The sequence below is a fragment of the Artibeus jamaicensis genome, unplaced genomic scaffold (genome assembly GCF_021234435.1).
Source record: "Artibeus jamaicensis isolate MK-2021 breed Jamaican fruit bat unplaced genomic scaffold, CSHL_Jam_final contig_497, whole genome shotgun sequence".
Taxonomy (NCBI): domain Eukaryota; kingdom Metazoa; phylum Chordata; class Mammalia; order Chiroptera; family Phyllostomidae; genus Artibeus; species Artibeus jamaicensis.
The window spans coordinates 5,019,403-5,034,267 of NW_026521863.1; the positions used below are offsets into that span (position 1 = coordinate 5,019,403).

Sequence of the window (14,865 nt, forward strand, 5' to 3'; positions counted from 1 at the left end):
CAAGGCAGGGCCATGTCACTGGCCTGGTGAAAGTCCCTGGGACTTCACACTTGTTTCTGGGTAATGTCAACCTCTTCACAGGACACACGAGCCTTTCACAAGATGGACCCACTCCTCTGTTGAGAGTCACCTTTAGCTACGTTCTAAATATCTGCCCTGGACCTGTTCCCAGCGACCCGCACTCACGTCCTGGCCTGAGCTGTCCCCTCTGCCACGAAGACAGGTGCCCACGGCCACCCAGCTCCCCCTGCAGAGCCCCCTCTTCCTTCACTGCCTCAGCACCAGGGCCACCTGAACCCCAGACCCTGGCCCCAAGCCCCCCCTCCTGGCAAGCACCAGTCCACAGCCCTGCCCGGGAGCTCCAGGCCGGCCCATGTGCCCCCGAGCCGCAGCCACGAGTTTTCTCCTCACTCTGCTCACGGTGCACGCCAGGGGAGCCTGGTCGTCATGGCAGCCGCAGTCTCACAGGGTCAAGTGTGCAGGCACTAATAAAACATGTATGGAATGACTCCACTGAAACAAGGCAAGTTACGGAAGGGCTCCAGCTGCAGGCTCCAAAGCCATCCTGCAGCGCACGGGGGGGTCAGGAGGTGCCACGCCACCACGGAGCGACAGGAACCAAGGGCAGAGGAGACAGCAGGAGACAGGCGTTGGGGCCAAAGGCCTGTCTGTCTCCTCTCCAGGCAGCTGGTCAGAGCTTGGCCCAGCTCACAAACTCTCTGACCACCTTCCCCCTGCGGGTACAGCAGCTGTGTGCACCAGTGCCACTGTGTGGGGACGGCAGGGCCCAGCCGGTGGGACGCCTGGGGCCACAGCTCGGAGGCCCACAGGCAGGACAGGTTCCTGGAGATGATGGATGCCACCCCTCCCTGCAGATGCAAACCAGGTCCAGGACCTCCAGCAGGGAGGGTGGTGTGGCTTTCTGGAATGCCAGGGCCATCGTGACTGCGAGGAAGCATCTCCTGGACACTCAAAAAACCAAAGCCAGCCTCCACCACCAGGCCACCACCGTCGAGATTCACCTTGAAACTTCCTTTGTAAAAGCAAACTGGTGTTTGCAGCCGCCCCAAGCTGGATGGCAGACCCACCGTGCTGGATCTGCACACACTTTGGTATGAGCCACAATTCAAGACAGAAACTCTGTCCCGGCGCAGGCCCAGGGCTGGGCCTGCTCCCAAAACAAACAGAGTGCAGAGGAAAAATGGAAACAGGATGTGTGTGTCGCTGGCTGGGCACCCCTACCTCGTCTGGGGACGGGAGGTGGCCACGCCCGAAGCAGGCTGTGTGACTGCCCCATTCAGCATTCCACGCCCAAGGACACCCTTGCCCACCCCGGGGCACACTCACCCGCAGTCTCGTTGCACTCGAAGCTGATGACACTCATACGCTGAAAGCCCGAGCTGCACTCGTCACCTCCGAGATAGGTCAAGGTGAGGTCTCCGTCAGAGTACCTAGGTTTTGGTGAGACACGTACGTGTGTGTTGGGCAGAACCAAGACAGGAACTCGCATTTGTAAACATTTCTACGTTGAGCCCTTCGCACACCATTGACGAATCGTTACTGACACAGAACAGCAGGCTCTCGCCAGCTGGGGAGAGCGTCTAAAGGAAACGAGCTGCAAACGTGCGGGCTCAGCGTCCTCCTTCAAAGCAGTAGTGGCTGCGAGAGAGCGCCAAGGTCTGGCTATGGGAGCAAAGGTTTCTCCGCTCTCCTTTTTGGACTTTGTACAGCAGAGATAAAGGCCAAGAAGCGCCCAGCAGCTGCTATACACCCAGTCTCACCTGAGGGACGCGGGACAGTCCTTATTTCCAGGGGACTACTTTCATAATGGGTCGTGACGATAACCACCCGTAAGGGTCACGAGAACTGCACTGACCACGTGTTCTCAGTGGTTTAAAACTTCTAAGTGATGCCGATGGCATTTCAGACTCTCAAGAAAGTGCCCAAGAAAAATGAAAGCTAGGAAAGATGCATTTTAAAACACAAAAGCCACGTCAACTGTAAGCTAATTAATTAAATGACTCTCCCACAGTATGGTTTCTTCCAAACAATGGGTCGTAAAGCAGGCAGATTTAACAGAAGCGATCCATTGTCGAGCCAGGAAAAACATCCCACTGTTTGGTGACAGAAGGCCCCATGCCTGGCCCAGAGGGAGGCCGCTGTGCTTCAGGGACAAGGGGGGAGGAAGAGGACAAGGGAAGTCGGTTATGTTTTACAAGGATAGACACAATGCAGTTGGAAAGCACAGAAAAGCTTGTTTACACACCGGAGAGTTTGATTCTGGAATTTTCCGGCCACTTTGACTTGAGTAAAATCAGGCTTTTTTGCCTGGCAGACTGCAGCCTGCTTCCCACTGCAGACCTTGGGGTTTGCTTCGATTCCTCCACAGACGTTCAGATAGAACGTGTATTCCTTTCCGTCTGCAGAATAGTAATGACCTGAAGGGAAGGGGACGAAGAGAAGGGGCTTTGTCACATTCTTAAGTGTTAAGAAAGGGACAACTCGACTTCATTCAACCTCAATTTCCTTCTGAACCACCCGCCCCGGGGGGGGTGTCACCCAGCCCTCACGGGGTAGCTCACCTCTGTCCTGCCGAAGTGGGTGGAGGTCGATGGCAATGTCATGCTGCTCACTGCTCAGAGAGCAGTTGCTGCTTTCCAAGTAGTCCCTGTGGCAGGCGTACTCGGTGACCCACTCCACCTCATAGCGGCAGTTGGATTTGGCCGTGAGCTTGGGAATGGTGCCCTGGCAGGAACGGTTTGAAAGGCACAGAATTCAATTTTGAAGATGCAGCTCGAGTACAGGTTTTCCATGCTTCTGAAAGGCTCACACGCAAGCTGCTGAGTTTTTACATTTTTCTGCTCCCGCTTTTGAATCCTAACAGCTCTTCACATGTTTCGATTATTCACCTCTGATCCCTCACCGACATTCCCGCCCTGAATGTCACCCGGCACCCACAACCTCGGCAAGCAGCCAGGACCTGCGAAGGACCTGCGGGCTGTTCACGCCTTTCAACCTGAGGTGCTGGGTGTGGAGCCTGGGCCAGCTGCCCCGGTGGTGGGGAGGGGATGCTGTGCACGTGAGCATCTAGGAAGACGGCTCTTAACCCCTTTCCTGAGACTGTGGCAGGGGTGCCAGGTTCACCCCCCACCCCCCACCCCGTAACCTGCTCCCGTTCTGGGGGAAGCACTGGACTCTGGCAGCGAGCCGCCCCCACAGGGGCCTCTGGTCTGAACGGGATGCTGAGGCTCCGAGGTCCCAGCTCCCTGCAGGGCAGCGTGGCCTTTAACCACCGCTGGGAGAGACAAGCTGCTGCTGCTGCGCTCAGCGGCAGGCACAGCTGCGCCGATCCTCAGCACCGCCACCCTGCACGTGCTGACCCAGCGCCTGGCCCAGACCAGGCCCGTGTCCTCAGCGCTGGGCTCGCAAACACAGGCCGTGTGATGAACAGGCTGCGGAGCTACAAGTCCAGCTCCATCTGTCTGACTCAAAACCGGGCTGCAACCACTCGGCCCTGGAGAGGCAGGCGTCTGGTGACCGGCTGCCGAGCGCCAAGCGAGAGGAGCCGGACACAAAGGCCACACAGTGTACGGCTCGCGTCTACCAGACGCCCAGGAAAGGCATGTCCTTGGAGCCAGAGGCAGGCCCGCGGCTGCCAGGGCAGGGCGGCGACCAGGAGGGGGTGACCACACGGGGGTTCTTGTGCAGGGTGGCGGAAGGTGGGGGTGGGGCAAATGCTCGAACCTTACACGGGGCGATGGCCGGCCAAGTCTGTTAATACACCAAGTGCAATAATTGTGAAATTACACTTACACCAGGTGAACTTTAGTTTGTAAATTCAATAAAGCCTTTTAAAAAAGATTCACGTGACAAGGTAAACGTTTCCAGAAACCCCAGCTCCTAAAAGTATCCGATGAGCCAGCGTAAATGCTCAAATAAACCTTCAGGTGTTGAGGTACCACGTGTAACCCCCGTCCTGCCCAGGCAGCAGACAAGCAGGACGGGCGCCCCTCGCTGGCAGCCCGGCAGCCCTGCACGGGCATCAACAACCACCCTGCACCCCGGGGAGAAGGCCGGCGGGGGCGGAGAACCGGCCGCTCCCCCGTGAGCCTAGAAGACCACCCTCACTGACTGCAGAAGAAATGAGAAAGGGACACACTGCCAGCCCAGAGTGTCTCACTGGGCTCACAAGACCTCCACTCCCACGGGTGGGGCAAACAAAAAGCACAGACCCCTCTTCCTCAACGTCCCAGTCGGAACCGACACGGGTGCTACTCAGCCACTCGGGTCCTCTGGAAGCTGACACCAAGGGCCCTGGGAGTCCCGGGACACAAAATGGAAAGCTGGCCGGGACTAAATGTCTGTCCCCGTGACCCAGCACACAAAACAAGCCAGGGGCCAGCCCGAAACCAGAGCAAATGGCACTCGTGTTCAGGGGGAGGGGCGGTATGGCTCCCCCAGCGAAAGGATTCCATTCCGAGGTCCTTCTGTCAGGAGAGGAGACGTCACTTAGAGGGAAGCCCTATCCTTCCTCTCCGGGGGTGACTCCCTGCCGCGGACACCCACGTCTGCTCTGCCACTTAACCACCGCCGTGTGCAACACCCCTGGGCCCTGGCAGGGGACAGCCCAGCCACCCCTACCCTAAAGGGGTTTGCAGCTGTGTCCAACTGTGTCAACGGCCAGGACGCAGGACGGAGCCCGCCTCTGGCCTTGGTCCTCCTCCACCGGGACCCCCATCTGTCTGCCGAGTTTCTTCACAGTGTTTCTGGGAGCACGTCGGCTTTTATAACAGCCGGGACACCAGGGTTTGGGGTAGTGCGGAGGGCTTTTCCAACCACCATCCAAACCAGCATGAAGTACGGACACTCTGAAAATCTGTCCGTGAGCCACTTGGAGCCATCTCCCGAGACCCCAGAGCCAAGCCCCAGCCCACACTGACTTCCAGAGGCCCCTCCAGGGGGCTGAGGTACAGCCAAGAGCCAGCCGTTCCCGGGAGCCGCCCATGCGGCCGGTGCCTGCACCCACGCAGCCCAGGACCCCGCCCCAGCCCCAGCTCGTGCTCGCAGGCTCCACGCGCAGCAGGGGAGCAACAGAGGCCACGCCACTCACCTCTCGGCGCTCTGATGGGCAGACAAATGTCACGGTCACTGCCGGACTGTGACCCTCACAGAAGTCTGGCTTCCCCGCGTCTTCTTTCACGTAAGTCAGGACAAGCCTGGATGCCACGTGGAGAGAAGTGAGTGTCACAAAAGTACCAAAGGCATTCAAATGCATCTGGTGCCCTGGGCATTCACGTGGGGACGCGGGGGCAGAAGGAAGATTCAAATGGAGAAGAAGCCCCCACACAGTCCAACTTCAATTCACTTCCATTGGAAGAAAGTAACCATTTAAAAGTAAACTTCACTAAGTGCTACGGTCTTTAAAAAATAAATGGAACTATCGATGTGTAAATGTAAATGCTAAGAAAAGCCGTTTGAGTAAAACAAATACTACAAATACTCCCACAACACGAAACACACACAGCCTGCTGCCGGCCACTTCCTCTGCGAACGGCGACTTCTGAGCACGCGCCCACGGTCTCCGGTCAACCTGGAGGCCTCGGAGCGGGCGTGCGGGCGGCAGGAGGGGCTCCCCGCAGGCCGGGGCCCCAGGTGGGCTGCCAGCATGGCCAAACACACTCGGCCGGCCTCTCCTCTGAAGACGAGCTCGGCTTTCGTCAACATCCACATTTTACAAAGTCCCCCTGGTGTGAAAAATCACCCGCCGGTCATTTCGGACCATGTTACAGGCTGGATTATGTCCCCTGCCCCACCCCCAAATTCACATTGAATCCCTAAGCCCAGCACCTCGGCACATGACAGTGTTTGGTGACGAAGCCTTCAAAGACATGACTAAGTGATACAGGGAAGGTCACCAGGAAGGTAGGCCCTAATCAGATGTGGCTGGTGTCCTTGTAAGAGGAAGAGAGTAAGGCCCAAGGAAGAACACACGTGAGGACACGGGGAGAAGCCAGCCATCGACAAGCCAAGGGCCTCGGCCTCAGGAGGAACCAGCCCTGCTGACCACTTGGACGGCTGGCCTCCAGGACAGAGAGCAAATCGCTGCCCATGCTGCGGCTGCCCCGTCTACGGGCCTCCGTGAACAGCCGCCCCGGCAAACTGGCACAGACACACGGAGGCCTCCCAGCATTTTAAGTCCCAGGTGTGCTCCGGTGTCTTCTGGGGACGATGTACGGCTGCAGCGCCAACGTGCCACCGGTGCCGGACCAGAGCACCGGCGAGGTGGCTGCCACAGGCCCTGCCACCAGGAAACAGTGGAGACACTCGGTTCAGGCCAAGCTCACATGTGGACCTGGGAAACGCAGCTCCCCGCCAAGTCGGGCACCAGGGCCGAGGGGAGCGTCTGTGTGAGGAGCCGGGCGCCCTGCACTGGACCCCAGGGGCTGCGGTGCCCCACCAGGAAGCGGGCTCCACACCCTGGAAGGAAGCCAGTGGACGGCCCTTCCTGCCCCTCGCCCTCCGGATGCTGCCTATAAACAACAGATAAACACGGGCGGCCTGCCTGGGCCAGCACGTCAGGACACACCTTCCGGGGGCTGTCATAGGAGGTAATACACGTGTGGCTGGATCCCGACACACATTCCCACGGCTCTAAGAGACAAGCAATTTGCAAGTCAGCGCGCCAGCCAGGGTGACTCATGGCGATGACCAGCGACTCTGCAAGCACGTGGGGGGCTGTCCTTTCGCAAGCAACACCCCAGGAAGCCTGCTGAGGATGACGAGAATGCTGGCCGCACACTGACCTGTCCTTGCTCACCAACTTCAGGCCCTCCTTGGGCCGGCCGACGTCGAAGGCCTGGCCCCCACGCACCAGGCAGGCAGCAGTGCCCAGAGGGCAGGCACGCAGTTGCGGACTGGAGTCCCGTAGCGAGTCTGTAAAACATTACACAGGCCATTCACTGATCACGCATCAGAAGTGGTAATCACACGTAACTTTAGGCCCAGGGTCCCTTTAAGAAAAGGACTGAATTTTTTCAGAGTCCCCATAAGTAACATAAGATTGGAGTTCGGAGAGGGAAAAGAGGCAGGGCCACATTCCGTTCTGAGACCTTGGACAGCCAGTGATGTGTCTGACTGTCATGAAATGAGTGAAGCACCCCCACCCACAGGGGGTGTGGAGAAGGAATACGAGGTGCCCACGCTGCACCTGGTACCTGAGAGCCACCCTATAAACGGGTTATTATGTTCACTGAAGTTAAGGAATGTCCCCACCTCCTCCTGGAGACATGCTAACTCCGCATCACCCCCTTCCAATCTACACAGACTGGAAAATGCAGGCACTGCGTGGATTTGTGTGAAGGTGAGGAGGTCTGAGACAGAACCACAGCGGCTCTGGGTTCAAACCTCAGACCCACCAATGACCTCCACCACAACTTGGTTCTAACCACAGGACACTCACTGCCACGCGCCACCTCACAGGTCTGGGGGTGGGGCAGAGATAAGGAAAAGCACCTGCTAGATGTGCCTGAAACAATGCTCATACTGTACACACAGACCGCTGGCCGCCAAGCCGCGATTCCCCCACTGCACCCCACACACCACACTACTGCGATCGTCATCTGCTGCACCTGACACCTTACTCCGCCCTGGGGTCCCTCGTGTATGCATCTTCCACGGGACCACAAGCTGGAAAAGAGCAGGCCCTTCCCTTGGTCAGGTGACTTGGTGCCTAAGTGAGTGCCCAGCACTTTCCAGGGGTTCAGAACACAGGAGTGAACATCACCGGACATGGGCCGTAATTAGAGCCTGATCATTAAAGGCCGGCGGGGAAGGGGGGGCCACCGTGTCTTCTCCAGTTTGCTGTGGGAAGCCACGAGAGGATAAAAGGGACACCTTTCAGGACTCAAGCCTGTGTGACAAAACTGCGTCCCTGGGCGCTGTCCTCACCCCTGATGACTTGTAGGGGACAGACTGCTTGGGTCCCTGGAGACAAAAGGCGAGGCCAGCACCGCCTGCCCCCGCCCCCGTGCTCAGTTAGATGGCAGGAAAGCCACCACCACTGTCCACAGGGCTGGGAGGGTTGCTTTCGAACCCAGCCTGAGGCTCGGAGCAGTGTCCTGGGCCCGCGGAGTGTCCCGGCAAAGGCTGGGGCGCGTCCAGTATGAGTCCAGCTGCCTGAAAATTCAACTCCAATGGCCAGTAAACCAGGAAGAAAATGAGTCTGTAAGAATACATCCAGTGAAGCCAAATAACCCTCTAAATGATTAAAAAACAAAACAAAACAGGAATCCAAATGTTTTCTAAAGTAAATTAGCGACTTACTTCAGAATTCAATAATCTAACATGCCTCTTCAACTTTATAATCAAACTTGTGTTATAGGCTCACAGAAGACAGAGACTTTGTCTATCTACGCTTTTCTAAAATAATAAGACAAGCAGTCCTTGGAGACCCCGACTCACGAAATCTGAAACAGTCACTGGTCACTCCTGGGGAACCATGTGTGTGAAGGCATCACTTTCTAGAACTGTCTGGAAATAATAAGCCAAGTGGTGCACGCTGTATATGTACAGTTTAGAGAATAATTGTACACTAATCTGCATGTACCCACTACTCAGCAATACCCTCACATAATGACTTTATTTTTTACCATTTTCCCCAAACCTTTCTAAGGTCAAAGTCCTATGAACTGTGTGAGAAATAAGAATGTAAGGAAACCAGAAAACAATGATTTCTTAGTTCACTATGAGCGCAGTTTGCTCGTGGCGCCCTCGTTGCCGGCAGACGCGGCAGGCACAGCCCAGAGTGCGTGCAGGGCTGACAACGTGCAGCCCCCGGAGGAACGGCGAGCTGGCTTCTTTCTAGGCCAGGGCAGACAGGCGGGGGACTCGCCGAGACTTCTCCCGGCCCTTCCAGGTGAAGGCCCCACACCTCCAAGACTCCCACCCAAGCGCTGGCACCTTCAGAGCAGGCCAGGCACGATGTCATCCCAGAACAAAATATGTGTCACAACCAAGTGCCCAAACGGCTCTGGGCAACACTCTCCCCCTGGTCCCCAGCCTGCAGCTCAGAGCTGAGGGACTCAGGACGCAGAGCCCGGGGGATGTCCGGAGACCCCCGAGCTCCCTCGGCCTCCCAGGAACTCCAACACCCTTCGGCTCCAGCGTCTGCAGCAGCCTGCACACGAATCAATCCACTCTCCCCCCACCTTACTGGAAGTACGAGGTACTTGAGAACCTTGAAACCCAAAGTGTCCGGCAGAGAACACACACTGCATGGACCAATAATAGTTTGGAGGGACTTTGAGATGGAATTAGAATTTCCTCGGGGCCCAGGGGTGGGTTGGGCACTGAGAACACCTGTTGGGACAAAAGCTTTCTCAGAGGGCCTCACGGTGACATGGCTACCCACACAGGTGAGGAGGGCAACACGGGAGGAAGGGCAAAGACGTGGAAGCCTCCTGAGAAACCCCCCGCCACCCCACGCCCCGGGGCAGGCCCCCCGAGACTCAGACCTATGTCTCTGCAAACGTTGATGAACAGGGAAGACTCCGGGTCTGAGTCATCCACCAAGTAGGCCCCGCTGGTCTTGATCAGTGGGTTCAAGTCATGCTTCTTGAACTCTCCATCGAAGGCATAGCACGGCACCTGGGAGAGAGGAGAGGAAAGTCAGTCTTCAGCCCCTTCTCAAGGCTAGCGGCTCAGCAAAGCCTGCGACAGACATCATGCAACACCAGTGCCCACCCCAAGGGTCACTTCATCACCCCTCTGTCCAAACCACCATAACTGCTGGCCTGTAATGGTCACTTTTAACCAGTCCCTGCTTCCAATGACAAGCCCCCTCCCCACCCTGCAGCCCAGGTCCCCACGACCACCCGATCGGTCCTTCTAAAATCACGTCGGTCGCATCACTCTCTGCCCAAACCCACGCTGAGAACGAGGTCCCCTCCCACCTCGTGGACCACTGCACACAGACGCCTCCCGGCCTCCAGGGAACGCAGCTCCACCCAGGGAATGTCCCCCCTCCCTCTCCCCGGAATGCACTTCCCAGGTCACCACACGGCTCTCTCCGACCCGACACCCCAACTGGACGCAGCAGCCTCTCCACTTCCCGTGCCCACCCACCTTTGTCCTCCCAGCACCAACGTGTTGGCCTGTCCGCCCCCTCCAGAGGCACGCTCCCTGAGGACTGGGATGTTGTCAGTGGCAAGGCTGAGGACGGTGCCCACAGCCTGCCATCTGTTCAGTGACACAGGAAGGCAAAAAACTCCTCCCGGCATCTATCTCCTCTACCCTCCCTGGATTCATCTGTGGCCACTCTCTCGTCCCTGGGAACTAACAGCCCGATTTTTAAAATGCCAAGGAACCACAAGAGCTGGCAAGATCCCATGCTTTAATAGCTCCACCTATTTCTGAAGGCAAAGTGACCAAGCCCACAGGGGTGTCCAGGACCGAAAAAGGCCCTAGGCACCCAGAGATCACCCCCAGTGCCGTCTGTGGCTCTGCCGGAAACACCCCTGTAAGTCTTATTTCCAAAATAACGCACTGACCTCATTTTAGTCGCCCGTGCAAAAAAATATGTTAAAAACTCATAGTCTCTGCAATCATTTCAAAGTAGTTTGGGTTCTTTCATCATTTTCCTAAAATTTTGTCTTTTTGATTGAAGCTATTCACATGCAGGTCCATTTACAAAGGTTAACTGCTTACCATTTAGCTTTCCATTTTTCCTTAGAAAGATGCTCTGGAACCTGCAGGAACACTCTGACCCACTAACCTCCACCCCGGCCTATTTTCCGAGCTTTCATGGAGAGCTAATGGAGGAAGCCGACAGCGTGCACCTCTGCAGTCTCAGGGACAAGTGACCGCGACGCGACCAGAGCCTCAAAGTCTGCCATGGCCTGCAATGCTGATCAGAGACCCCACCTAAAACTGGGGCAGCTGGCACATCTGGTCCTGGGAGGGGCGACGGACGGGGCCAGTGAGGTCTCCCCAGGGCCGGAGGCCAAGCCTTGGGCTCCACCCCACAGAAAAGGTGCCCCCACAATGCTTTAAAGAAACCATCTAAGCTAAAATAAAGGCACCCCTGCAGACCGTGCCTGGGTCCCAGCAGCAGAAACCACAGCGTGCGTAACACTTGTGAATTGTGAAAGCTTGTCGTTCCCTGGAAGATAACACAGGAACACGAACTCGAGAGCGGTTCGAGCTGACAAATTAGACTTAAGAGACAAGCTACCTCTCCAGCTACAAAATGAAAGCCTAGAATGTAGAGGGAGAAGCTGGCCCGAGGCTGGAGGGAAAGAAAAATGGGGCCACGTTTGAAAGAACACGCAGTTCTGACCGAGCTCAAGTCCACACAAGGCTCGAGGGATTCCAGTAAGCATGGGGCTCAGACCCCCGCTCAAGGCAGCCAGCCACCTCTGGCCGGCTCCCCAGTCCAGGAAGGAATTACAGACACGCCCAGCACTGCGCCCACAGAACTGGAGAGCGCGTCGGAAAGCAGCCCAGGCTCCTGGGGGAAGTCCTCCCACTTCCTGCTCCTCGGAGCGGAGCAATGGGGACGTTCATGAGAGCGGGAACGTGGCGGCCGGGGTGGGGCTGGCTGCCAGCTGCACACTCCATGCACTGAGTCGGCCTTGTGAATGCTGCGTGTGAGTCGTGTTTATGTAAGTCGGGGACGTTCGGACTGCTCCGCGTTCCCGAGAGTGCCATGGGTGGGGATGCGTACATCCGTGATGCGTTAAACAAATGGGCTACAAAAACCCTTCAAGAAGAACCCCCTGAACAGGCCTCAGAGTGCTGGTAGTTTTGATTTCTGCCCGTCAAAGTGTCCCAGAGCTGACAGAGTGACACCAACAAACAAACCAAGGAGACAAAAGAAAGAAGGTGTGGAAATCCCAAGGACACCGACCCTAAACCCAGTCTGGGTTGCATTTAAAAGAATCACTGCTCTATAAGTACGTGAAACGTGGAACGTGATTTCTGAAGTTACACCCTAGCCTGCGAGGGGCGATCAAATCCTGCCAGACACAGGGGAAGCGGGTGTGCTTTATCAAGATCCACGAGCGGTGACAGCAAGGCCAGTCACACAGCCACACACTCTTCCCCCTTTCCGTCCCGTGCACCAGCACTCAAAGGCAGGAAGCTCCTCAGCCCCTGAGCAGGGATGCGCCCTCCACACCTTTGGTCCGTGGGCTCCAGGTGGCAAGAAGCCTTTCCAAACACAACGGAATGTGCACCGCTCAGCCCCACACAGGCCGGCACTAGACAGAAACTGAAGGGAAAAGCCCCAGCTGCCGGCCAGACCCAGAGAACAAGCCGCGACATTTCTCGTGCGCCATTAGATCGGCGTCTAAGGAACATTAATGTCCCTGTTTAGAGAGAAAACATAGCTCCACCATCCCCCTCTGCCCCAAAAGACCAATTTAGTACAGGGCACACTTCTCCTAAAAGGGGCCACGGAGTAAATATTTTAGGCTTTATACGTCACGTCGGTCTCTGCTGTGTATTCTTCTTCGTCTATTTACAACCCTATAAAAATGTAAAGACTGTGCAAACAGACCCAGGCAGGATCTGGCCCACGGGGTGGGGGGCTGTCATTTGTGACTCATGACCTACAACGTGAAGCAAAAGAAAAAAAAAAAAAACAGATGGCTATTTCTTCCTTTCTTTAACTTGGAAAGCCGTTTTTCCTGAGGCCAGGGGAGAGGTAACTGTCAACTCGGCAAAGCAAGAGAGGGGGACACTCCATTGAAGCAGGAATGGCGGCAGCACTGTCAGGCTGGGGTGCGGGGGCCCCCAACGGACACCCGAGGGCCTCGAGAGGACCGAGGCCCCCCCAGAGGGGCAGCAGGACAGCCCTGCAGCTCTGAGCGGCTTCTCCCACCACTGACCGGATGTCAGCAGTTCAGCCTTCCATGAAAACGTCAAGTTTTAAGTTTCACACCATCGATCCCCTAAGATCAGGCCACTCCTTGTGGCCTCGCTTCTCCTCAGACGGTTGACCCGGTGCGCAGAACATGCCTCACGTTCCCTGCTGGACTCGGCGTCCTGCCTCCGCTCCTCGAGCAGTGGCCTGTCCCGTCTCTCACGGGTTGGCCAGATGTGAAAACTCTGTGACCCTTTGTTACGCATCATTTCCTCCAGTTTCACTTTTTAAAAAGTATTAGATCTCTTTTTGCCCTTCCTAAATGACACTGCAGCAGACCATCCGTGGAAACGACTCCCATTTGTCAGTTCCTAGCTCCTGAAACTTTGAACTTGATCCTTCAGAACAGAAAACTAACAGTGAAAAGAGAGAGTAACGACCCACAGACACTGCCGTCCGTGCAAGCACAGGAAAGCAGGCGGGAGGCCCGGGCGGTGCCGGGGGAGAGTTGGATGGGGGGTTGCCGAGCGCTCTCCTCCAGCGCCAGGGGAGCCAGGGGAGCCCCTCGGCAGAGCCAGCCTCGGGAGCTCCAGCCCAGGACCAGGATACTTCACGGATCACCGAGAATGACTTGACAGCACACCACGGAAAGAATGGAAGGAGCGGTAACAGTCATTTAGTCTCTGAGGAGAGCTGGCAAAAACCTGGTGGGCTCGGGCCACCGGGCCTGGACCACTGTCCCGAAGCCCCCCTGAAGTGTGGAGATGGCACCGGTAGGTAGAGGGAGCACACCGGACCCCCGTTCTAACACGTCACTCAATTGCTAGGCTGCACAGAAGCAAGAACTAACTTGCCTTCGGTGGGTGGGCCGTTCTATTTCAATCATACCCTGCACTATTTCAAACGCCCTGTCCGAAAATAAGAGCCACACAGAACAATTTTAACAATTCGATCATATGATATCCCTGCTCAAATGGAGCTTGGACACCGAAAAAGGTTTCTACCCCAGTATTTGAGCCTTCGGGGTCCAGAGTGCACTGCACAAGCATGTGACCTGGAAGTGCCCTCGTTACCTCTTTATTAGCTTTAAACACGTCTTTCTTGCAGGCTGCGGTGGTCCTCCACTCAAAGTAGTGCACGCAGTCTGCTGCGGTCACGAATTCGGGAGTTCCCTATTGAAAACAAGTTAAAAGTTACCATACCGCACATTGTCAACTTTCCTTTTTTTAAGTTCAAAACGGTAGATGAAAATTTTAAAAGCAGTAACAAGGGGGTGGCTAGGAGCACGCAGCCGTTTAGTTCGACAAAGCTATCGAGAAGTTCCCCAACCCCAACATTCTGAGACAAAAGCTTCACGAAATCATGTTGGAATTTTGGAATGATCGGGCCAAAACTGTTCTACTGCCCCAACTATGCAAGTACAGTAAACTCATGGGAAGTGATCCTCCGAGTCCCCATCCTCCCCAGCGCCAAATGTTCTCTTCAGCAAATGCCAACAAAATCAAAGCCAGAAAATGTGACCTCACGCTTCCTGTAAGCGAGGGAGGAGGCCCACCCAAGCCCGACTGAGCTCCTACACCAGGCTGGCTGCTGGCGCCCCTCCCCCACCCCACGCCGCAGCCGGGGCCAACTCCAAACTGAAGCACAGCTTGGCTGGGCGGTTCCCGAATTCATGCTCCCATGTGCCGATCCGGAGTTCTTCCCGATTCTGGTCCGTTTATGGCAAACACAGATTTCTTGAAGGAGATCGGTTAAAATTAAAACAGCATCTAGCTGATTCCCTAATGTACACTTCTGTGTTTCCTAGCACGGCAAACACGCTCTTCCCCAAGGTTTCAACGTGGACAATGCAGTGCCAACGACAGGCTGGTCCACACATAACCATGACCTGTCAGGTTCCTGAGGTGAGGCACTGAGAGCCTGAGGGCCCGACAGCCTCGGCAAATTCTGCAGCGGTGTGTTAAAGCAATCTGGAAGCCACAGGACTTTCACTCACCCTGGTT

At 56.2% G+C, this 14,865-nt stretch overlaps 1 protein-coding gene across 1 annotated transcript in view; it reads right to left on the reverse strand.

Annotated features, from left to right (window-relative positions):
- IGF2R (insulin like growth factor 2 receptor) overlaps positions 1-14,865 on the reverse strand; it is a 94,944-nt gene that overhangs the window by 52,169 nt on the left and 27,910 nt on the right. Inside the window, exons 4-10 of the mRNA XM_053668727.1 lie at positions 13,936-14,034; positions 9,513-9,645; positions 6,804-6,933; positions 5,111-5,216; positions 2,583-2,745; positions 2,267-2,438; positions 1,348-1,451 (exon numbers count right to left, since the gene is read on the reverse strand). Coding sequence (XP_053524702.1) covers positions 1,348-1,451; positions 2,267-2,438; positions 2,583-2,745; positions 5,111-5,216; positions 6,804-6,933; positions 9,513-9,645; positions 13,936-14,034 — 907 coding nt within the window. The remainder of the gene's footprint in view (positions 1-1,347; positions 1,452-2,266; positions 2,439-2,582; positions 2,746-5,110; positions 5,217-6,803; positions 6,934-9,512; positions 9,646-13,935; positions 14,035-14,865) is intronic.